Genomic DNA, 22795 nt, shown 5'->3' on the forward strand with positions numbered 1-22795 from the left:
ATTTTCCCCCACATATGCCCCATTTTATCCTGTTGTGCCCTGTCTTCCCCTTTCCTCCCCTTTCTCCCTCCTTTCCCTTCCTTTCTCCCCATTTTCTCCGTGGGGTCCCCGAGGTGCCGGACCCAAGGGTCCCAGGGGGTCCCGCCCGGGGTCCAGCGGCCTCGTCTCCCTTTGAGGATCCCCTGGGACCCCCTGAAGGGCTCGGGGGGAGGGGCGAGGGTGTCGGGGCTGCTCCCATCTTGGGCCTTATCGGGAACATTCCGGGCGTTCCCGGTCAGTGACGTGTCCCACCCGTGTCCCCACCGCCCCGGCGCGTTCCCATTCCTGGCTTCCCCCTGTGTGCCCCGGTCCCCAAACATCCCCCATGTCACTGTAACCCCCCGATGTCCCCACGCTGTGTCCCTCCCGTGTCACCCGGTATCCCCCAGTGTCCAGTCCTCGTGTCCCCCCGAGTCCTCCCATCCCCCCGTCCCCCATCCTCTCACGTCCCCCCGTGTCCCCCCTGTGTTCCTCTGTGCCTCAGTATCCCCAGCTGATGCCGATGGGGGGCTCAGCTGGGACCGTCAAGGGTCCAGGGGGTTCCCGCTGCTCCTTGGGGGGACTCGGTGGTCTTGAGGGGCTGGGGGAGTGTCCTGCAGGGTCTGCACCCTACCCACCCCCCCCGAGGGTTATCTCTGGAAATTCTTTCCTGATAAGACGGACGGACGGGATTTAGGGAGGAGCTGGAGGTAGTGGGAGCCTCTGGGGGCACAGAGGGGAGAGCAGATCGTGTCCCCTCCCGGGCGTCGCAGATTTGGGGGGGCTTTGAGACCCTACCTGTGGGGGCTGGGAAGCCCAGACCTATGGGACCCTCCCCCCTCCGCCTCCTAGTGGAATCCGGATGGATTTGGGGAGGGAGGGAGGGAGAGAGGCAGGAGGGAAGGCAGGAGGGAGGGAGGGAGGAAGGGAGGAAGGGAGGAAGGGAGGAAGGAAGGAAGGAAGGAAGGAAGGAAGGAAGGAAGGAAGGAAGGAAGGAAGGAAGGAAGGAAGGAAGGAAGGAAGGAAGGAAGGAAGGAAGGAAGGAAGGAAGGAAGGAAGGAAGGAAGGAAGGAAGGAAGGAAGGAAGGAAGGAAGGAAGGAAGGAGAGGAGTTGGGCTGCGGGTGCCGCACCCTCTCGCAGCGTGTGCCGCCCTCGTGCCGGGCAAGTCTGGGCTGGAGCCACCAATAGAGCCACCACTGCAAGCACTGGCACCTGTCAGACCCACCTGCACACACCTGAACCTGCTTGAACACACCTGAACTCACCTCCATCCATCCATCCATCCATCCATCCATCCATCCATCCATCCATCCATCCATCCATCCATCCATCCCATGCCTTTTTTGGGATGTTTTCCCTATTTTGCTGCTGAGTTTGGTACTGGGGACAGGCCTTGGTGAGGCCTGGGGACAGGTCTGGGGCCAGATTGGGAGTGATGTGGCTGCAGTTCCATCTTGTGACTCCAGATTTAGGGACAGGGGCTGTGCTCAGGGGTTGAAGAATTGGAGCTGGGGACAAAGACTGGGGGTCAGGGGTCGGAGACACAGGGTTTGGGACAGGGTTTGGGGTTTTGGGGTGGGGGAACAGAGTTTAGGGACACAGGTTTGGGATGTAATTTGGGCACAGGGCTGGGGATAGAGGACTGGAGTCAGGGCTTGGGGTCTTGGATGTGAGGACATGGGCTGAGGACACAGAGCTGGGGACAGGAACTGGGGTCCTGCATTGAGGGACATGGGGTTGGGGACATAGTTTGGTGGTCCACCAAACTATGGGGTCAGGGATGGGGGGCATGGGGATGTAAGCTGGGGACAGGGGCAGGGGTCAGGGATTTGGGATGTGCCATGGGGACATAGTTTGGGATCCTGGGATGGTGACATGGGCAGGGACAAAGACTGGGGGACAGGGGTTGGGGACATGGGTTGGGGGTTTGGGGTCATGGATTGGAGATGTGGTGCTGGGGACATGGACTGGGGGACACAGGGTAGTGACACTGGTCTGGAGACCCAGACTGGGGGATGAGCTGGGGATGTAGGCTTGGGTCAGGGGTTGGGGACTGAGACTGGGGGACCCAGACTGGGGTCAGGGGCCCAAACTGGGTGGACAGGACTTGGTGACGTGGAGTTGGGGACTCAGATTGGGAGATCGGTGTGTGGGGACATGGTCGGCACAGGGCTGGGAACACTCCCTGGGAACACTCGGTGGGTCTCCTCCTCCGGGAGGGGTCGCAGAGTGGGGTGGGGGGCACCGGGACCCGCATTTTGGGGCAAGCCCGCCCCCCGCCCGTCCCGATCCCGGCGGATCCCGGTGATCCCGCGGATCCCACGTCCCGAAGGGGTTAAAGCTCCGGTCCCTCCCCTCCCTTCTCCTCCCCCGGCTCTGGGATAAACCTGGGGACCAACCCGGGAACCAAACCGGGAACGCGCCCGGAACCCGCCTGGCCGCTCCGCCCGGCCCGGCCCGTCCTGCCCCGACCCGTTCGGCCGGTCCTGCTGGAGCCTCCCTGCCCCGAGCGCGGCCTTCGGCTCCGTCCTCCTCAGCGTTCTCCAGCCTCTTCCAACCTACTTCAGCCGTCCTCATCCTCCTGAGCCTCTTCAGCCTCTTCCAACCGTCCTCAGCCTCCTCCAGTCGTCCTCGTCCTCCTCAGCTGAGGACCTTCTCCAACCCTCTTCCAAACTTCCTCCAATCTCCTCATCCTTCTTCTAACCTTTTCCATTCCTCCCTGCAGCCTCCTCATCCCCCTCAGCCTCCTCCAACCCTCTTCCAACCTCCCCGACCTTCATTCACTTTCCAACCTCTTTCCAAACTCCCTCCTATCTCCTTTCCCAGCTTCCAGCCTCCTCCCAATCTTCTCCAGATTCCTTATCCTCCAGCCGACCTCCTTTCCCACTTCCCACTTTCCAAGCTCTCCCCAGCCTCTTTTCCCACTTTCCCGTCTCCTCCGGCCCCGATGTCTGTCTCCATCCCCCGGCAGCCGCTCCGGAGCAGCTCGGCCGTTCCGGGACGTTCATTCTCGTCCCGCTCCTTCACGGCTGCTCCAGCGCTGAGGATGAGCACAGCCCCGGCCTTCGGCCCCTACGGGGGGCTCCGTGGCGGCTTCGGGGGGCTCGGGGGTCCCTCGTGGGTCCCGGTGGCGGGCGGAGGGATCACGGCCGTCACCATCAACCGGAGTCTCCTGGCGCCGCTGGACGTGGCCGTGGATCCAGAGCTGCAGGAGCTGCGGCGGGAGGAGAAGGAGCAGATCAAGACACTCAATGATAAATTTGCTGCCTTCATCGACAAGGTGGGGCTGGGGGGGACGCCGAGGAGGGGTGGGAGCACCCTGGGGACTGGTTTCTGGGGCTTACTGGGGCACCTGGGACATCTTGGGACACCTGGGGACATTGAGACCCTCCTTGGGACGTTCTGAACATTTTTGGGGATATCCTGTACCCTTGGGGGACATTGAGACCTTCTCTGGGGCCCCCTGAATCTCAGCTAGGACATCCCAAGCACCTCTGGGGACATCCTGAGACCCCTGGGGACACAGAGAAACCCTTCCGGTACCCTTCAGGGACCCCCTGGATCAGTCAGGACCTCCTGAGCACCTTTGGGGACCTTCTGAGACCCTTGGAGACATTGACACCCCTCTTGGGGACACTGACCCCCTGCTGACTCTGTCCAAGGACACACAGACTCCAGCTTGCCCCAGGACCCCAAATCTCCTCCCCTGCTTCCACTCTTCTACTTCATGCCCCCCTCCAGCCCAACCCATTCCCCGGGGGTTGATTTGGGGGTAATTTTGGGGTGCTGACTCGCTTTTCCCCCTTTCCCCCCAGGTGTGATTTGGGGGTGGAGGTGATTTTGGGGTGATTTTGAGGTATGGGGGTGCCCCTGCCCCTGCTTTTGGGGTGTGGGGGTAATTTTTTGGTGATTTTAGGGTGACTTTGATATGGAGGGGTTGTGTGGGGCGATTTTAAGGTGATTCTGGAGTGTGGGAGTGCTCCTGACCCACTTTCCCTCAGGTGTGATTTTGTGGTGATTTTGGCTGTTTTTGGGGTGCTGTTCTCCATCTGCAGGTGCGGTTCCTGGAGCAACAGAACAAACTCCTGGAGACCAAGTGGGGGCTCCTGCGGGCACAGCCCCCACCCCGCAGCAGCCTGGGAGGGCTCCTTGAGGGCTATGTGGGGACCCTGAGGCGGCAACTCGAGGGACTCGGGCAGGAGCGGCAGCGGCTGCGTGCAGAGCTCAGCCACGTCCAGGGGCTCGTTGAGGAGTTCAAGGCCAAGTCAGTGTCCCTGAGTGTCCCCCAAATCCTCTGGCTATCCCCATGTCTCCCCAGACCCCTCCACAGCCCCCCAGGACCAACTTGTAGCTCCCCTGGGGCTGCACCTGCTGCTGACCCTGCCTGGGCCACACCTCCTGGAGGAATTCAAGGCCATGTCTGTGTCCCTGAGTGTTCCCCCACATACCCCTTTGTCCCCATCCTGTGTGCCCTCACCCCCATGTCCCTTCATCCCTGTGTACCCCTGTCCCCATGGCCCTTGATGGCCCCCCAGGTCCCTCTATCTTCATGCCCCCACATCCCTGGTCCAAATCCTCTCTATGTCCCCACATCCTCCCATTGCCTTGACCCTTTGTCCCCCTGTCCCCCCTTCCCCATGTCCTCCCATCCCCTGGTGTCCCTATATCCTCCTGTTCCCATGTTCCCATGTCACCCATCCTCATATCCCTCCCTGTCCCAATGTCCCCATATGTCTCCATGTCCCCCTGTCACCATGTCCCCATCCCTACTGTTTCCATATCCCCGTCCCCCCATCCCTCGTTCCCATATCCCCATGTCCTCACCCCATTCCCATGTCTCCTACCCTCAAGTGCCCACATCCTCCAACTCCCATCCCCATATTCCCCCTGTCCCCATGTCTCCCATCCCCATTTCTCCATGTGCCCCTGTCACCCCTGTCCTTGTGTCCTCCTGTCCAGGTATGAGGAGGAGATCAACCACCGCACAGAAAAGGAGAATGAGTTTGTCCTGCTCAAAAAGGTGGGGTAACCCCAACACTGAGGGGGGACCCCGACACGGGGGGAGTCCCTGAGACCAAGGTGTTGCTGGGGGTCCCTGGGGGTGCTGGGAACAGGGGGTGACAGGGGTGTTCCTGCAGGATGTGGATGAAGCCTACATGTCAAAGGTGGAGCTGGAATCACACCTGGAGAGCCTCACAGATGAGATAAACTTCCTGCGGCAGCTCTATGAGGAGGTTTGGGGGTGCCCTGAATTTGAGGATGCCTGGGATTTGGGGTACCTGGATTCAGGGGGTGCTTCCCCACTAAACCCATCCCTGCACGTGTGCAGGAGCTGCAGGAGCTGCGGACACAGGTGTCGGAGATGGCCGTGGTGGTGTCCATGGACAACAGCCGCCAGCTGGACATGGCCGGAGTCCTGGCAGATGTGCGGGCACAGTACGAGGATATCGCTGGCCGCAGCCGTGCTGAGGCTGAAGGTCTCTACCAGGTCAAGGTCAGGAGAGAACCCCTTGCTGCCCCCCAAGTCTTCCTCCTCCTCCTCCTCCTCCTCCTCCTCCTCCTCCTCCTCCTCCTCTTCCTTCCCCTCCCTGCTTCCCTTCATCTTCCTTCATCTTCTTCCTCCTCACCCACCAATCCTCCTCCTCTCTGCCTGCTCCCCAAACCTTCATCTTCCTCCTCTCTTTTCCCCAATCCTTCCTCTTCCTCTTCCTGCCTGTCGAATCCTTCTTCCCTCTGCCTACCCTGATCCTCTTCCCTGCTCCCCCATCCTTCCTCCTCACTGTTTACTGAGCTTTCCTCCTCCCTGACACTTCCTCCTCCTTCCTGCTCCCTAAAACTTCCTCCTCCTTTTCCACACCCCGAGACTTCCTCCTCCTCCCTGTCCCATCCTCTCCCTTCTTCCTAATTCTCCTCCTCCCTGCCCTGAGCCTTCCCCCCTCTCCTTGCTTCTCAAGTCTTCATCCTCTTCCTTGCTCCCTGATCCTACTCTTTATTCCCAAGCCTTCATCCTCCTCATTCCTCCCTGCTCTGTCTTCCTCCTCCTTATACCTCAATCCTTCTTCCTTCTTGTCCTACTCCTCCCTACTCCCTGAACCTTTGTCCTCCTCCTTGCTGCATCTTCCTCCTCCTCCCTGCCCCATCCTCTTCCTTCTTTCTGCTTCCTGAAACTTCCTTCTCCTCCTCCTCCCTGCCCCAAATTTTTCCTCCTCCTCTTCTTCCTCCTCTTCCTCCCTGCCCTGGAGGGAGTGGCTGCTGCGTGGGAGAAACTCTGTCTTGAAACCCAACCAGAGCTGCCACATCCCAGCCTGGAGTGTTCCCCCAGGCATGGGCTCATCGCAGTCCTGGGTGCCACGGGGCAGGGAGGAGCTCCCATCTCCATTCCTGGTGCAGATCCCAGTGCCAGTACTTCCCAGGTTCTTTCATCCCCTGTTTTGGGATGCTGGTAGAAAGTGGGGGGCTTCATCCCACTGGGATCCCAGATTCAAGCCCAGCTGGACCCACCACATCCCAATGAGGGACACCACATCCCAGTTGGATCATCCCTCCCAGCATCACTGCATCCTGGCTCTTTCCTCTGAATTTTTGGGGTGCTGATAGAAAAGCGAGGTTCCTCCCTCCCCCTCCCCATCCCACCAAGACCCTGACTCCAAACCAGACCCACGGTCATCCCAGCTGGGGGATCTTTACTGATATGGCCACATCCCAGCTCTTTCCTCCTCGGTTTTGGTGTTCTGGGGAAGAAAGGGGTCACCTCATCTCCATGCCCCTGAGATCCCAGGTCCCAGATGGAACATCATTCTTAACACAGGCAAATCCCAGCTCTTCCATCCCAAATTTTGGGGAAAATAGGGGTCCTCCCCAATCTCCATTCTTCCAAGATACCACTTCCAAACCCAGCTGGACCCACCAAATTCCAACTGGAGCTACCACATCCCTGTCAAAGCATCCCACCTGCCTCCACCACATCCCAGCTCTTCCCTCACAATTTTTGAGGCGCTGGTGTAAAAAGGGGGATACCCCCATTTCCATCCCCCTCAAGATCCCAGCGCCAAATCAAATCAGACCTACCACATCCCACACTGGACTATCCCTCCAAGTTTGGCCACATCCCAGCTTTTTCTTCCCAATTTTGGAGTGCTGGTGGCTTTGGGGGATGCCCCACATTCCCATCCCCTCTCTGGTGTCTCCAGTATGAAGAGCTGAAGACGGCGGCTGGGAAGCAGGGAGACGACCTGCGCCAGACCCGGAGCCAGATCCAGGAGCTGAACCGGCGGATCCAGCGGATCCAGGCAGAAATTGAGGCTCTGAAAAATCAGGTTTGGGATCCAAGCTGGATGGAAATTTGAAGACATACTGCCTGCCCCTCCCTGACACATCCCCCAGCACCCCTGGGAACCCCCTCACTGGATCCCTGAGTATCCCTTGGGATCTCATCCAGGAAATTGGAGGAGAGAGTGAGGGCTCGGAGATGGGGGGGATTTTGGGTGGGCTGGGAATACTGGGGGGAGGAGGGGGTGAGGGATAGTGAGCTGTGAGGGATACTGGGGAATGAGGAATACTGGTACACGGGGACACTGGACCACAGAGGATGACACGATGTGCAGTGTTGAGACACTGGGTATACTAGGACATGGGGACACTGAGGGGGTGAGGGATATTGAGATACTGGGGATGTTGCGTCACAGAGACACCGGTCCAGGGGGATCCTGGGCTCACTGTCCCATCCCACAGCGCTCTGGGCTGGAGGCGGCAGTGGCAGAGGCCGAGGAACGCGGGGAGCTGGCACTGAGGGATGCCCGGGCCAAGCTGGGGGGGCTGGAGGGGGCCCTGGCCCAGGCCAAGCAGGACCTGGCCCGGCAGCTCCGGGAATACCAGGAACTCATGAATGTCAAGCTGGCCCTGGACATTGAGATTGCAACCTACAGGAAGCTGCTGGAGGGCGAGGAGAGCAGGTAGGAAGCCCTGATCCCAAATCCTGGATCCCTCATCCCATGGGCATCCCACATCCCATTACCTTTGGGCATCCATATCTCACATCTGGTGTCCCATGTTCCATCTCATATCCCATGGGCACCCTGGATACCATGAACTTCCCATATTCCATGTCCCATATTCTGCAAGTATCCCATATTCCATGGGCATCTCACGTTCTGTACCCCATATCCCACGGACATCCCATATCCCACATTCCATATCCTGTGGGTATCCCATATCCCATGGACATTCCATGTCCCATGTCATATCCCATGAACATCCCAAATTCCCCCACTTGACCATGTCCCTTATTCCTGTCCCCACAAAAACACTCCAACCCCCCTCACTTTGGCCATGTCCCTTAGATACCTCCCTGTCACTGCTCCTGTTTACGGGAAAGTTTTGGGGGACAAACCCCCCCCCCCCGATTTCCCCCCCAGGGCCATGTCCTCTATCCCCCCCTCCATCACTGATCCTGTTTGGGGGACTCCCCCAAATACCCCCCAGGCTTGAGGCTGCTGTGCAGAACCTGAGCATCCACACTAAGACTTCAGGGTACCTGGGTGAGTTTGGGGGGTCCCCACAACCCCCCACTTTTGGGTGCCCCCCCATGTGCCCCCCCTCACAGCTAATCCCTCTTCCCCACAGGTGGATTTGGGGGAGGTTTCGGGGGGGAATTTGGGGGGGCGTTTGGGGGGGCTGTGGTCAGCTCGGGGTACTCAGTGCCCCCCCCACCCCCCGAGGCCATGCCCCCCCCCAAATCCCGTGCCATTGTCATCAAGAAGATCGAGACCCGTGATGGGAAACTTGTGTCTGAGTCCTCCGACATCCTGGAAAGCTGAACCCCCTCTCCTCGGGGACCTCCATTTCTTGGCTTGGCCAGCTGAGCTGAGCCCCTCCCTCTCCTGAGCAGACCCTAAATCCTGACCTGCTGAGGCCCCCCCAGGGCCCCACTTTCTGGGGTGTCCTCCATGTCCCCACAAACCAAACCCCGTCTTTCCCAGGGGGATCCTCCATGTTTCCTGTCCTCCCAGGGTGTTCCCACTAAGTCCCAACCAGGCAAACCCCCTTTCCTGAGAGGAGGTCCCCATGTCCAGCCCAGCTGTGCCTCCCCTTTCCATCCTGGCATGTCCCCCCATGTCCTGGAAAGATGAGCACCCCCCTTTCTGGGGGGATCCATGACCTGACCTGCTGAGCTCCCCTGGACCCCCTTTTCCTTCTGAGGGCATCCCCCCAAGTCCAGGCCAGCTGAGCCTTCCCCCTTTCCTGGGGGTCTCTCTGTGTCCTGGATGGTCCCTCATGTCCAGCCCAGCTAAGCACCCCTGGGCCTCCCCTTCTCAGGGTGTCCCTTCATGTCCTGCCAAGCTGAACCCCCTTACCTGGAGTGACGGGAAGGGTCCCCCATGTCCTGACCTTCTGAGCCCCCCCCCCCCCAAGTCCCCTCTTTCCTGCCCGGGGGGTCCCCCCAAGTCCAGGCCACCTGAGCCCCCTTTCCTGGGGGGTCCTGTCCATGTCCTGGGGGGGTCTTGGGGAGGGACCCCCTTGTCCAAGCTAGCTGAGCCCATTCCTTTCCTGAGGGATCCCCCCATTCCCATCATCTGACCAGCTGAATCCCCCCCCAGCCTGGTGTGTCCCCACTCCTTCCTGGCCCCGTCCCTGGGGGTCCCCAGTTCCAGACAGGACACCACACACCCTCCACTGAGAACCTGAGCCAGTGCCCCCCAGTGTCCCCTGGAGGGCTCCAAACCCCCCCCCCCCCATTGTCACCTCTCAGACTGTACGGTGGGAACTGGGGGGTCAGGGCCTCCCCTGGGGGTTCTGCTCGCTGCTGGAATAAAACCTTGGAAATTTGGGAGTGTTGATAATTGGGGGGGAGGGGTGTGTGCCCTGGTTTGGGATGTTTGATCTCATCCCAGGCTGCCTCGGGTGTTTTGGGGTGCCAGGACAATCTTGGGGTGCTTGGTGTGTGGGGTGGAATCCCTCTCAGGGTGCCTGGGGCTGTTCTGGGGTTCCTGAGTCTGTCTTGGGGGACTGAGACCAATCTTGGTGTTCCCAGAGCAGTTTTGGAGTGTCTGAGTCTGTTTGGGGATCTAGAATCTGTTTTAGAGTGCCAGGAATCTTGAGGTGGCCAGATCCCTCCTTGGGGTGCCAGGACCCACCCCAGAGTGCCAATACCTGTTTTGTGTTCCCTGGATCCCTCCCAGGTGCCAGGACTCATCTTGGGGTGCCTGGGTCTGTGTCAGGGTGCCAGAACCCATCTAAGGGTGCCTGGGTTTGTTTTGGGGTACCAGGACTCATCCTGGGGCACCAGGGCCCCTCCTGGGGTGCTTGCGACCATGCTGATGTGCCCAAGTCTGTTTTTGGATGTCCAGCTGTGTTTTGGGGTACCAGGAGCCATCATGGGCTGTCAATATATGTTTGGGGATAAAAGGGTCCTTCCTGGGGTGTCACAACCCTTCCAGGGGTGCCAGGACTTGTTTTGGGATACCAATCCCTGTTTTGGGGTTCCTGGGTCCATTTTTGGATGTTCAGACCACTTTCACGGTGTCTGTTCTCATCACGGGCTGCCTGGGACCGTTTTGGCATACCAGGACCCATCCCAGGATGACAGGACCCGTTTTGGGGTGTCAAGGTCCTTTCTGGGGTTCCAGGATCCATCTTGAAGCGCCATGGTCTTTTTGGGGGTGGCCAGTTCCCTCAGGGGGTGCCAGGGCCCATCTCAGGATGCCTGGGTCTGTTTTGGGGTTCCTGGGACCTCTCTGGGGTGCCAGAACTAATTCCAGGGTACTTGGGTCTGCTTGGGGATAGGAGGATCTGTTTGGGGGTACAACCACCCATCCTGGGGTGTGAGAGTCCATTTTGGGGTGACTGGGTCTATTTTGAAATGCTAGGGTCTGTTCTGGGGTGCCAGGACCCCTTTTGGGATGCCAGAATCTATTCTGGGGTGCCTGGGTTTTTTCCTGGTCTCTCATCCAGGGGTATCAGGGTCTGCTTTGGGGTGCCCGTGTCCCTCCAGGGGGGCTACTGCACCCCAAAACCCCTGGGTACCCTCTAGGGCCCCCCCACTTTGTAGCGGCAGGGAGGGGTGGCAGCAGCCTGGTTTGGGGGTCCTTTCCCCCCCACTCAGCTGGTTTGGGGGTTTCGGGGTCATGCCCTGGGGTGTTTGGGTTAGTGGTGGTAGAGATTTGGGGGAATGGGGCATGGCAGGGCTCAGAGCCGTTTTGGGGGGCTCAGAGCCGTCCTGGAGGGTCTCCACGGGGTGGAGGGGAAGGGCGAACCCCCCCCAAATCAGCGCTGACCGCGGACTTTGTCCCCCGTTAATCATTAACCCAACGAGGCCCGAGCAAGGCGGGAGGGAGGGTTTGGGGCTGGGAAGGGCTGAGTGCAGATTTGGGGATCTCTCCAAGGGTTGGGCGGGCTGGGAGTCTCCAAAGGGTCTGGGGGTGTTGCAGATTTTGGGGTGTCCCCCCCCAGTTCCATCTGCGGGTGGGAAGGGGGTGACCCCTAATTACTGCCGGCAGACGATTAATTAATTAATCCACTCATTAATTAAGGAGTTGAGGAAGGCCTGCAGTCCCACAGTATATGGAGCCCTCAGGTCTCCCCAGTTCGCAGCCAAGGAGTTTGGGGACCCTTCCAAGATGTGCGGGGGGAGTGGAGAGGGGTCCCAAAACCGGGAAGGGCTCCCTCAGACCCAGCGTGAGCACCCCCAAATTCTGGGCCCCTCGGGAGCCCCTGAGATTCGGGGGGGAAGGGGGACCTGAGCTTTTGTGGGGCCTTTGGGGTGAAAGGGGGGTGCTGGATCTCGGGGGCGAGGGGGTAACACAGCCCCCGTTAAAAAAAAGGGGGTGGGATCAGCGGTGCCCGCCCCGGGAAGGTTAAATTTAGGTCACCTCCCTGCACCCCCTTTTCTGCCCCCCCCCCCCCATTTCAACTTCCTCCTGATTCTGTGTCCGGTTTGGGGGGCGTCTCCCTGAGGGGCTCTCCCTGATTTTTGGGGGGCAGGGGGCTGGTTTGGGGGCTCACAGGGTTCTTTGCAGGGGGAGGGGTTTGAGGAGTTTGGGGACCCCAGCTTTCTCCAGCAGCCCTTAGCGCCCCCCTGCCCCTCCCGCCCCGGTGATTTTGGGGTTCGCGGGCGCTGGAGGGCGGCAGAGGAGCGGGAATGGAGCCGCGGCAGGAGGCGGGATATGGCCTCCCCCTCCGGACTGCCGAGGGGGGGACTGGGGAATGGGGATCGGGAATGAGGATCGGGAATGGGGATCGGGAATGGGGATCTGGGGATCGGGAATGGGGATCTGGGGATCGGGAATGGGGATCGGGAATGGGGAGTCGGGAATGGGGATCGGGAATGGGGATCGGGAATGGGGATCGGGAATGGGGATCTGGGGATCGGGAATGGGGATCTGGGGATCGGGAATGGGGATCGGGAATGGGGAGTCGGGAATGGGGATCGGGAATGAGGAGTCGGGAATGAGGAGTCGGGAATGGGGATCTGGGGATCGGGAATGGGGAGTCGGGAATGGGGATCGGGAATGAGGAGTCGGGAATGAGGAGTCGGGAATGGGGATCTGGGGATCGGGAATGGGGATCGGGAATGGGGATCGAGAATGGGGAGTCCCCGCCCGGGCCCGGCTCTACTGAGAATCTGCGGGTTGGGGGGCGGGGGGAGTGGCATGAGGGGGTGGATCTGGGGGCGTGAAGAGGTCTGATGGATTATGGGGGGGTCGGGAGTGGGTCTGGGGGAGTCTGGGTTGTCGGGGAGTCTGGGAGAATCTGGGGGTGGATCTGGAGGTTCCTGGGGGGGGGCAGGAGGTGGGTTTGGGGTTGTCTGGAGGGGTTTGAGTATTGGGGTCTGCTGTGCTGTGGGCGTGCTGAGGTGTCTGGGGGGGAGCTGGGGCTCTGTGCGGGGTCTGGAGGTATCTGCGAGGGTCTAGAAGTAGATAGGGGTGTCGGGGCCCCCAAAGGGTCCTGAGGAGGGAGTTTAATTCCCCCATCACCCAAACCTCCCAGCACTGGAGCTGCGGGTGCTGGTGGTGTCCAAGGAGGGAAACTGAGGCACGGGGACGTCTTGCAGGATTTGACCCCGAACCCACCCTGCGGTTTCATGACCGGGACGTCGAGCCCCCCCCACGGCGGGCGGGGGAGACAGGCTGAGACCTGACCCAGCTCACCCACGGGTGGGGCCATGACTCACCTGCTCAGTGGGCCCCACTTTGAGGGCCTCCAGGTTTGGGAGGGTCCCTGAGCCTTTTGGGGCGTTGAGAGGCAGCCGGGAGGGGCGACCCAGACACTGGGGTCCCTTTGGGTCCCTTTTGGGGGCAGAGTGAAGGGTTTGGGGTGTTGAGCCCAGGCGAGGTACTGGGGGAAATGGGAGTCCTCTGGGTGTGGGGTCGAGCTCAGGGCATTTGAGTTTTCACAGGATTGGGGGATCCCTGCTCCTTTTGGGGTCACCTGGGTTCCTCTTGGGATAGGGGGAGTGGGGTGAGGGGTTTGGGGGTACTGAACCATTGTGGGGGGTGCTGGGACCTCATGAAGGGTGATGGAGGAAAGGGGGGGACCCTGCCCTATGGGGGTCCCCCTGTGTCTGAGGATGAGGTCAAGCCCAGGGGGCTTGGGGGTTTGTGCCCCCCCCCAAATTTTCCTGCTAGGGAACCTGAACCCCCATTTCCACCACTGAGGGTCGGTCCGAGCTCAGACCCCGCAAATCCACCTCCCAAATGGGCTTCTTCACCTCAAACCCCACCTCCCCATGGAGAGGATCCCCAAAATCTGTGGGCTCAGACAGACACTTCCTGACCCCCAAATTTTCCTGGATCAGGGAGTCCTCAACCCCCATTTCTGTCGTTGTGGGACTCCCCCAAGCTCAGCCCCCCACAAATCCACTTCCTGAATGGGCTCCTTCCCCCTAAAACCCACCTCCCCATGGAGGGACTCTCAAAATCCAGGTGCTCAGGCGGGCATCTCTGCACATAGATGTGTCCAGGGTGTTTATGAGGAAGTCTCTGCCCCATAGTGGGGTGTCCCTGCCCCATACTGGGGGCTGGTCCCTTGGCTGCCACCTGGATGGGGTTTTGGGGTGCAGTGACAAGCCGGGGCCTGTCGGGGTAATTAAATCCTGTAATTAGCGTCGGGAGGAGCCACCCAAACTCTTGGTACTTTCACACGCACACCCCTGCACTCCTCCCCTCCCGGCACCCCAAACCTCCCTCTGCTTCCTGACGTCCCCCACAGCCCTCTGAGACTCTGCACCCCCAGACCCAGCATATTTTGAGTCAGTGTTGCCTTCTTAAGTGGGGTGAGATGTGGAGTGATCCTGGGAGTTGGGGAACCCCCAGGAGGGGGGGGACTGGGGAGGGTGGGATGGCTTGGGGTGTGGTCTCATTTTTGGTAGCCTGTTTGGGCTTTGGGGCACATTCCAGCCCTTTAGAAGGTGTTTTGGATTTGGGATACCAAGGGATTGGGGAGGGAGTGATGGAAGGTGGGGGAAGGATGGATACAGAGATACCCTGGGGTGCAGCCCCCTTGTTTCCCACCCTCAGGAATTTGGGGAGGGGGTGGTACTGCACCTGAGGGGCTTACTGGGTCCAACTGCCCCAATCCCAATGGTTTCCCTCAAAAACATGGGATCACCCCCACCTTAAGCACCCACCCTGACCCTTTTATCACTTAATTCATCCCATTTTGGTGTCCTTGTTTGCCTCCCATGTGGGAAGAAACAGGGGGACCTGGGTGTCCAATGAGTTGTTATTCCCGTGGGATATTCACACGGATTCCCATGGGACCCCCAGGGTCAGCCCTACCCCTGCCTGGGGCCCACCCTGGCCCGATAACCCCCAGAAGGGCTCTCACCCCCTCACAGGGATCCTGTGAGGGCTGTCAAGTCCAAGTGGGTGCTCCTTCCTGGGGCTACCTCCCTGATGCTCCGTAATCCTCATTCCCTGGAATCTGTTTCCCAGCACTGGGTCTGGGATGAACTTTCCCTATGGCTGGCCATGATGCAGGGTCCCATCCCTGGGCAGTGGGACAGCAGGAGAGGTGACCCCAATGACATCACAACAGTAATGGGAGTCAACCCACTCCTGGGGCTTGTAAATCCTGGGATTGGGGGTGCCATGAGCACCATGCTGCCAGCTCCGCTCCCACCATGGATCCCAGGGTGCCCAGGTCTCTCGGCAGTCCCAGGGTGCCGCCCGTCTACTGCAACACTTGCTTTGATCTCCCAGGGACCCACCTTGTTGTTCCAGCCGTCACCATTCCTGCTCCCAGCCCTGCGATTTCCTGGGTTGGTGCCTGTTAACAGAGCAGCCAGGAGTTTCCGGATCTGAGGTTTTCCCAGTTGAACCCAGTCCCAGCGCAGTTCTGGGGTGAAAACAGCTGTATTTGGACTGTGGTTCTGCTGCACATTTCCCTGGTTGGGACTGCTGGGTAGCCATGCTGTTGGTCCCTGCTCCCATGGGATACACCAGGAAGCTGGGATGTTGGGGTGCTGGATGGCTGATGACAGTCTAGTTTGGGTGGGTGATGGTAGCCAGTGTTGGGTGGGTGACAGTGGCCAAGACTGAGCAGAGGTTGGTGCCCAACATTGGGTAGGTGATGGTGGCTAACACTGAGGGAGGGATGGCCCTCCATGGTAGAGTGGACAGGTGACACGGGTGACACAGGTGACAGTGTGTTAGGTGGGTTGCCAACAGTGCGTGGGTGATGGTGGCCAGCACTGGGTCAATGATGTTGGCCAACAATGGTTGGGTGACAGTGGCCAACCTTGGGCCCTCAGTTTTGCTCCTGATGCATTTCTATCCCAGCCAGCACTGGAGCATCGAGATGCTCTACCTTGGAGTTCAGGAGGATTTGAGAACCGACCCCATGTCCCAGTTAGGTGTCTCCACCCCTTGGTGGCAGGGCGGGGCATGGCTTTGCTGGCCCAGCAGCTGCTTGGGCAAGTGCTGGGCTGGCCACAGGCCAGCAGCTGGTCCAGTAGCTGGTGCTGGAGCCACCCTGGGAATTCCTGGCAGGAATGCTCTCCACCCGGGCTCCAACAGGTTCATTCAGTTTTGGGGCAGTTCTGCCGGTTGCGTAAGGTCAGGAGGTGCAGCCGCCACCTCCTTCCCTCGTTCAAACTGCTTCTCTTCTCCAGCTGGAAAACTGGGGAACCCTGGAGAGTGGGAGAGGGTTTCCAGGTGGGATTGGGTGTGCAGGATACACATTGTCCAAGGGGAACATCAACTTCCATGTTCCCTGCTCTGCAAATCTGCTGGGGCTGAAAATCCTGGAGCTTCAGGATCTCTGATGCGATTCAGGAGGAAACACTGGGACATGCACCCAGACCTAGATTTGCATATTTTCTGTGAAAAAAAAAAGCGGGGGATGAACAGTCTTGGAGCTGAAACTGGTTCCACAAACCTCTCCCAGTGAACAGGATAATCCAGAGCTGGATTTTATTGGCAGTGGGGGTTGTTTGGTTGTTTGGATTTTATTGGTTGGGGGAAGTTTTGGGGCCGGGATCCTCAATGGAGGCAGCTCAACAACACATTTAAATAAAAATTTAAAGCAATTAAGCAATTAAATTGTGTTACTTTAACAATGGGGTAGGCTGGGAGCGGCTTTGCTGAGTACCACATGCTGTGGAGGGACAGGAGACCCACAGGGATCCTCAGGAAACATCCCCAAATCCCTGGAAGGTTCCTCAGAGGAGGGATGTGATCACCTCTCAAAGTTGTTGGGCAGGGAACAGTCTTGACCCTGCTGGGGTGTGGCCCAACACAGATACATTAGGATATTTCAGTCTCTTCAAATCCCAATGTGTCCTGCCCAGCCCAACACGTCACTCAGAGGGATCCAGAATTATTTCAAAACCCTTTCAGAAGGCTTAAGAAGGTTTTAAAATTGTCTTTATTGACACAAAAGTAGTTTTAGAGCCCTGCCAAACACTAATGCTCTCAGTTGTGAAATAGTTTGGACAACCCACGTCACGCTCCTTGGAGCAGGAGGTTGAAACTGAGTGCATCTGAGGGTGTGCCTGGAAGCCTGGGTTTTTGTTGGAATTCAGTGAACCCAGCCCCTGGTGTCAGGCTGAAAATGACAGATTTAGCTACAACAAGGGTTTCCCTCAAGGGTGTGATGCATCAGAGAGTTCACAGGGCTTTGTGATGAGCGACAGCCTGCGACCCAGGGAATTTGAGTTGGAGTTTGGCTCCAACACCAACAATACTTTTGTTTTTATTTGCTCTTTGGGGAGTGTTTGCAGGCAGGTCATGGTTGTGGTAAAGTGAGGAAGGCGTCCTTTCAAATCTGAAAACAATGAAGAGAATGAAACAACCCCCAAAAAATGACATCTCCACTCCCCCCTGGCACCGACCAACTCCCTGTGCCCATAAAAAGGGGGGACCCAGCAGCTGCTCCCACAGGACTTGGCTCCTCTCGCCTCCCAAGCTCCAGCCTCAGCTCTTTGCTCAGGATTTTGGGGACCCTTCACCATGTCTCGGCAGTCCTGTGCTCTTGGCAGGGGGTTCAGCTCCAGCTCTGTGTGTTTCGGGGGCAAGAACAAGGTCACATTCAGCTCCATGCCCCGCGGGGGATGCCGGGGATCTGGGGGTGCCGGTGGATTCAGCACCAGGAGCCTCTATTCTCTGGGGGGCAGTAAAAGCACCTCCCTGGGAGGATTCGGTGGGGCTGGTGGCACCTGCAGAGGCTTTGGTGGCCAAGGAGGCTTTGGCTTTGGGGCAGGAGCAGGAGTTGGGGGTGGCTATGGTGCAGGGTGCTTTGGTGGCGGCCTCAGCAGTGGCTTTGGTGGCTTTGGTGGAGGATCTGATGGTGGGATGGGGGGCCAGGGCTTCCCTCTGTGCCCCCCGGGTGGTATCAGGGAGGTGACCATCAACCAGAGCCTGCTGGCCCCCCTCAACCTGGAGATTGACCCTGAGATCCAGAAGGTTCGGACACAGGAACGAGAGGAGATCAAGAAACTCAATGACAAGTTCGCGTCCTTCATCGACAAGGTTTGGAGGGGCTTCACTCTGGGATTGGCTCTGGAGGGTGGGAATGACTGTGAGATGCTCATCCAGTGGCACCCAGAGCTGGGAGTTGCCCAAATCCCCATAAACTGAAGGTGTTTGGGGCTGGTTTTAGGGGGAAAATGGACTATTTTAAGGGGAACATTGGGCTGCTTTGAAGGAGAAGGTGAAATTTTTGGGGTGTTTGGGGCTATTTTTAATAAGAGTTTGGGTGCTTTAGGCTGCCTTTAAGGAGAAGATGTGATTTTGGTTGACTTGGGTTATTTTAAAGGAGAAGGTTGGATTTTTTTGGGGAATGTTTTTAAGATGTTAAGATTTGAGGGGTTTTGGGCTATTTTTAAGAAGAAGATGGGATATGTAGTGATTTAGGCTATTTTTAAGGAAATCGTACTTTTTGAATGTTTTGGTCTATTTTGAAGATGTTGGTACTTTTTTGGCTATTTTGAACAAGAAGACGCCAAACTCAAGAAGTTCATTGTATTTCTTCCATTTAGAGGCTCCAAAATTGGGGAGGGGATGTGACCCTCTTTTGCCCACTCACCCCATCCACTGTGGTCCTACCTGTCCTGTAGGACTGGGGAGTTATCAGACATTAAATGAGAATAAAATATGGAAAACACATGGGGAGAAAAATCAATAAAAAATGGGGTTTTGAAGGAAGAACCTGACTCATTCCCCACCTGTTTAGGTCCGGTTCTTGGAGCAGCAGAACCGAGTCCTGGAGACCAAGTGGAAGCTGCTGCAGGAACAGGGCGGTACAGGAACAGGGGGCAGGAACCTGGACCCCTTCTTTGAGACTTACATCAGTGGGCTGAGGAAGCAGTTGGATTGTCTCTCCAGTGAGAAGCACCAGCTGGAGATGGAGCTGAAGAGCTTCCAGGACATGGTGGAGGACTTCAAGACAAAGTAGGTTGTTTGGGATGTCTAGTGGTGGATAAACAGAGAGAAAAAACTCACTTCAAACAGCCAAAAAAATGAAATATTGATAATAATTGTCAATATTGATTTTTTCCCTGATGGTTAGAAAATGTAAAATGCTTTGGGGAAAGTCTGGATGAAAAGTGGTTTCAAGCTTTTTCAAGGTATTTCTCAACTTTTCTCAGATTTTCTCAATATATTGCTTGAATTGTTCTCCTTCCTGAAGGAGGATCCTCCTCTCTTTGTCTTCCTCAAGAAGGAATTCCTTAAGAATCAGTGACATTATGGTTTAATGAATTAATCAGTTGCTAAACCAAACTCTAATTTCCTTATGGGTTTCTTCATGATTCCTTCACATAATATCATTCAGGATTTGAGGATTGCTGTGGAGGGTTGACATGAAGTAAAAAAAGAAAGGAAAAATAAATATTCTTTTCCTGCTGTTACTTATTATAATATATAATTTATTTTTGTCTATAAATATAAACATAAAATGTGTCCAGTTGGAAAAGGTAGAGCAAAGACTGGAGAAATTAATTCACTTGAAGAATTAAAAAAAGACAGTGGGCAAGGAAATCCAGGAATCATTGGAATCCACAAAACCTGGGATCAACCAGAGGTTGTTGGGTAAAAATTGACTTCATATTTGGAGATGAGCATCTGAAAACTTTGAGTCCATTTGGACCAGGGCCAGGAGCTGAACTCGATGATCCCTGTAAGTCCCTTCCAAATCAGGAGATTACATGATACCTGTGAGGAGCTGAAGGTTCTTGGATCTCATAGAAGGAACGTGGAGTGGCTGCAAGCACCAGAACTCACTTAGAGCCAGAATTCCTCTTTCCAGGCTTTCCTCATCCAGACGCTGGAGATGCAGGAGCCAGGGCTTGTCCTGAAAGATGAGGTGCAATTGCCTGTCCATAAATCTCCCTCATGGCAGATCTATTTTTGCTGAGTTTATGAGTCTGAGGCCAGCAATGTTCATTAGTCTGAACTGGAGCCAAGACAAGCAGCCAGATTCCATCTCCCTCCTTCCCATCCACAGGTACGAGGAGGAAATAAACAAAAGGACAGCAGCTGAGAATGAATTTGTGCTCCTGAAGAAGGTCAAGTCCTTTTTTTTTTACCTAAAGGGACTCCAGGAGAGCTGGAGAGGCACTTTGGACAATGGCCTGAAGTGACAGGATAAGGGGAATCACTTTCTACTGCCAGAGGGCAGGGCTGGATGGGATATTGGGAAGAAATTCCTCCCTGTGAGGGTGGGGAGGCCCTGGAATGGATTTCCCAGAGGAGCTGTGGCTGCCCCATCCCTGGAAGTGTCCAAGGCCAGGCTGGATGGGGCTTGGAGCAGCCTGGGATAGTGGGAGGTGTCCCTGCCCATGGAAGGGGATGGAATTGCATTTAAGACCCTTTCCACCCCAGACTATTCCATGATTCCATGAAACTTTAGATTAACTGGTGTGTGCCAGGCAGTTTTTCTCATCCCATCTCTGCTACAGGACGTGGATGGAGTCTACATGACCAAGGTGGAGCTCCAGGGAAAACTGGATTCTCTGTCAGATGAGATAAACTTCCTCAAGTGTCTTTACGAAGCAGTGAGTACTCTGGGGACACTGGGATGGGGGAGGTGCCATACGAAAGATCTGGAAGGGCTAAATCTGGGTTGGATGTCACCTATAGGAGCTGTGCCAGGTGCAGAAGACTGTGTCTGACACCTCAGTGGTGCTGTCCATGGACAACAACCGGAACCTGGACCTGGACAGCATCATCGCTGAGGTCAAGGTGCAGTATGAGGAGATCGCCAACCGGAGCCGCACCGAGGCCGAGTCCTGGTACCGGTGCAAGGTGAGGAAGGCACACACTGCTGGGGTTGTCCAGAGTCTAAGGGGGTGGGAGAGCTCAGACCATGGCAAGATCTGGAGTGTTGCTGGTGCTGGTCCATCCAGAGTGGTCCTTGCTCTTCTTGGCTTCCCTGCGGTGATGTGGGAGCAGCTGTGAGGTCACAGTGGACTCAATCTGCTCTTTCTGCTTCATCCCACCAGTATGAGGAGCTGCAGGCAACTGCAGGCAAACATGGGGACAGCCTCAAGGATACCAAGATCGAGATCTCAGAGCTCAACCGCATAATCCAGAGGATCCGAGCTGAGATTGAGAGTGTGAAGAAGCAGGTGGGGGTTATGTTTTTTGAGTAATGGGGAGGACCTCTTGGTTATGCCCTTTAGAACTTCTCTGAAGGGAAATAAGAGTGGTGGGAATTGTTGGGAGGGACCTGGGAATAGCTGAGCCTGAGTGGCTCTGGCACATGCTGCCCAGAGAAGTTATGGATGCTCCGTCCATGGAAGTGTCCAAGGCCAGGTAGGATGTGACTTGGAGGAACCTGGTGGAAGGTGTCCCTGGTCATGCTCCAGATCATCTTTAACATCCTGTCCAGCCCAAACCATTACATGTTTCTCTAATCTGGGATCATGGTTTAATCTCTCATGGGCTGCCCTTACCCCATTCATCCCACCTATGTCTTGCCCTCCAGTGTGAGACTGTTCAGACATCAATTGCGGACGCGGAGCAGCGTGGGGAGGTGGCTCTCAAGGATGCCAGAGACAAACTGGCTGAGCTGGAGACAGCCCTGCAAAAAGCCAAGGCTGAGATGGCCCGACAGCTCAGGGAATATCAGGAGCTCATGAACGTCAAACTAGCCCTGGATGTGGAGATTGCAACCTACAGGAAGCTGTTGGAGGGCGAGGAGTGCAGGTGGGTGGGATACAGCAAGAATTCCCATGTATCCTGATCAGTCAATGGGAAAAATGTGTGCCACCATCATAAAACATTAATGGTGCTGTCATGAGTCGTGGACCATGCTCCTGTGGTTGTGCCAGTGGACCAATCCTGACTTCATGGAGCTGGACCACTCCAGATGTTCTGGTTGGATCTGACACTCCATCTCTTTTCCTTGCAGGATGTCTGGAGAGTGCCAGAGCTCTGTCAGCATCTGTAAGTACTGTTCCCATGGGAACGTGGTGGGCTGGGATTGGTGCCCTCAAACTTCTTAGTGGCCTCAGAGGTAACCTGGTGCCTTTTGTTCCTCTCTGCAGCTATGGTGGGCGGCAGCAGCTCTGTGGGAGGTGGATACGGCAGCGGATTGTGCCTTGGAGGAGGAGGAATTGGCTTTGGAAGTGGGAAAGGCAGCTGCAACACAGGCAGTGCTGGTTTATGCTTCAGCCTGGGAGGGGGTGGATTTGGTGCTGGGGGTGGATTTGGCTCCCTGGGTGGGGGATCTAACTCAGTGGTGGTGGGGGGATCTGGCACCATCCTGAAGAACAGTGGCCCCACTGGCCGGAGGGCATAGGAAAAGGATCAACCCCCCAGCCCTGGTACCCAGAGGAGAAATGAAGCACATTGCACGATGATCCCCCAGTGACCACTGAGTGATGGGCACTGGTGGCACCTTAAACCACCAATCAAACTGTGGGTAGGAGACAAATATGGCCAAATCCACCTGCTAAAGACTGAGATTCCCAACACCAGCTGAGAACAGCTCAATCCCTTGTGTTCCTCTCCAGCTGCTGGACATCAATGTGCCCAGGTCTCCTTCGGGAGCAGGACCTGCCCATTCATGGGGAACCCCAAACAGGGCTGGGATGAGCCTGTGGAGCAGCACTCTCAAAGCAAGAGTGTACCTGACCACAGGCAGGAACAGGGATGGATCCAAGTGCAGCTCCGAGTGTGGAGGGAAGCTTCGGCTCCTCTCAAGCTCTTGTGCTGGATCCAGCTGTGGTGCAACTTTAATCAGTGCCACTCATCAGCCGCACCTCGAGCTCTAAAACAGGAATTTCCTCCTGGTGCCTTGGCCCAGCTGAAGATGTTTCTCACCCAACTGACTTTT

The 22795-nt window shown here is 56.9% G+C and overlaps 2 protein-coding genes across 2 annotated transcripts; both read left to right on the forward strand.

Moving 5' to 3' along the window:
- The first annotated feature begins 2343 nt into the window (after positions 1–2343).
- On the forward strand, positions 2344–9849 carry KRT8 (keratin 8). The gene is made up of 9 exons (XM_058861300.1): positions 2344–3299; positions 4075–4283; positions 4979–5039; positions 5158–5253; positions 5349–5513; positions 7210–7335; positions 7751–7971; positions 8501–8556; positions 8642–9849. The coding sequence occupies exons 1-9, from the start codon at positions 2967–2969 to the stop codon at positions 8833–8835; spliced, it is 1461 nt and encodes a 486-aa protein (XP_058717283.1). The 5' UTR covers positions 2344–2966; the 3' UTR covers positions 8836–9849.
- Positions 9850–17430: 7581 nt separating this feature from the next.
- LOC131590773 (keratin, type II cytoskeletal 4-like) lies at positions 17431–22258 on the forward strand. Its single transcript, XM_058861076.1, has 9 exons — positions 17431–17985; positions 18689–18906; positions 19961–20021; positions 20415–20510; positions 20596–20760; positions 20958–21083; positions 21443–21663; positions 21869–21903; positions 22005–22258. The coding sequence occupies exons 1-9, from the start codon at positions 17467–17469 to the stop codon at positions 22256–22258; spliced, it is 1695 nt and encodes a 564-aa protein (XP_058717059.1). The 5' UTR covers positions 17431–17466.
- The last annotated feature ends 537 nt before the right edge of the window (positions 22259–22795 follow it).

This window comes from Poecile atricapillus, chromosome 35 (assembly GCF_030490865.1).
Source record: "Poecile atricapillus isolate bPoeAtr1 chromosome 35, bPoeAtr1.hap1, whole genome shotgun sequence".
Taxonomy (NCBI): domain Eukaryota; kingdom Metazoa; phylum Chordata; class Aves; order Passeriformes; family Paridae; genus Poecile; species Poecile atricapillus.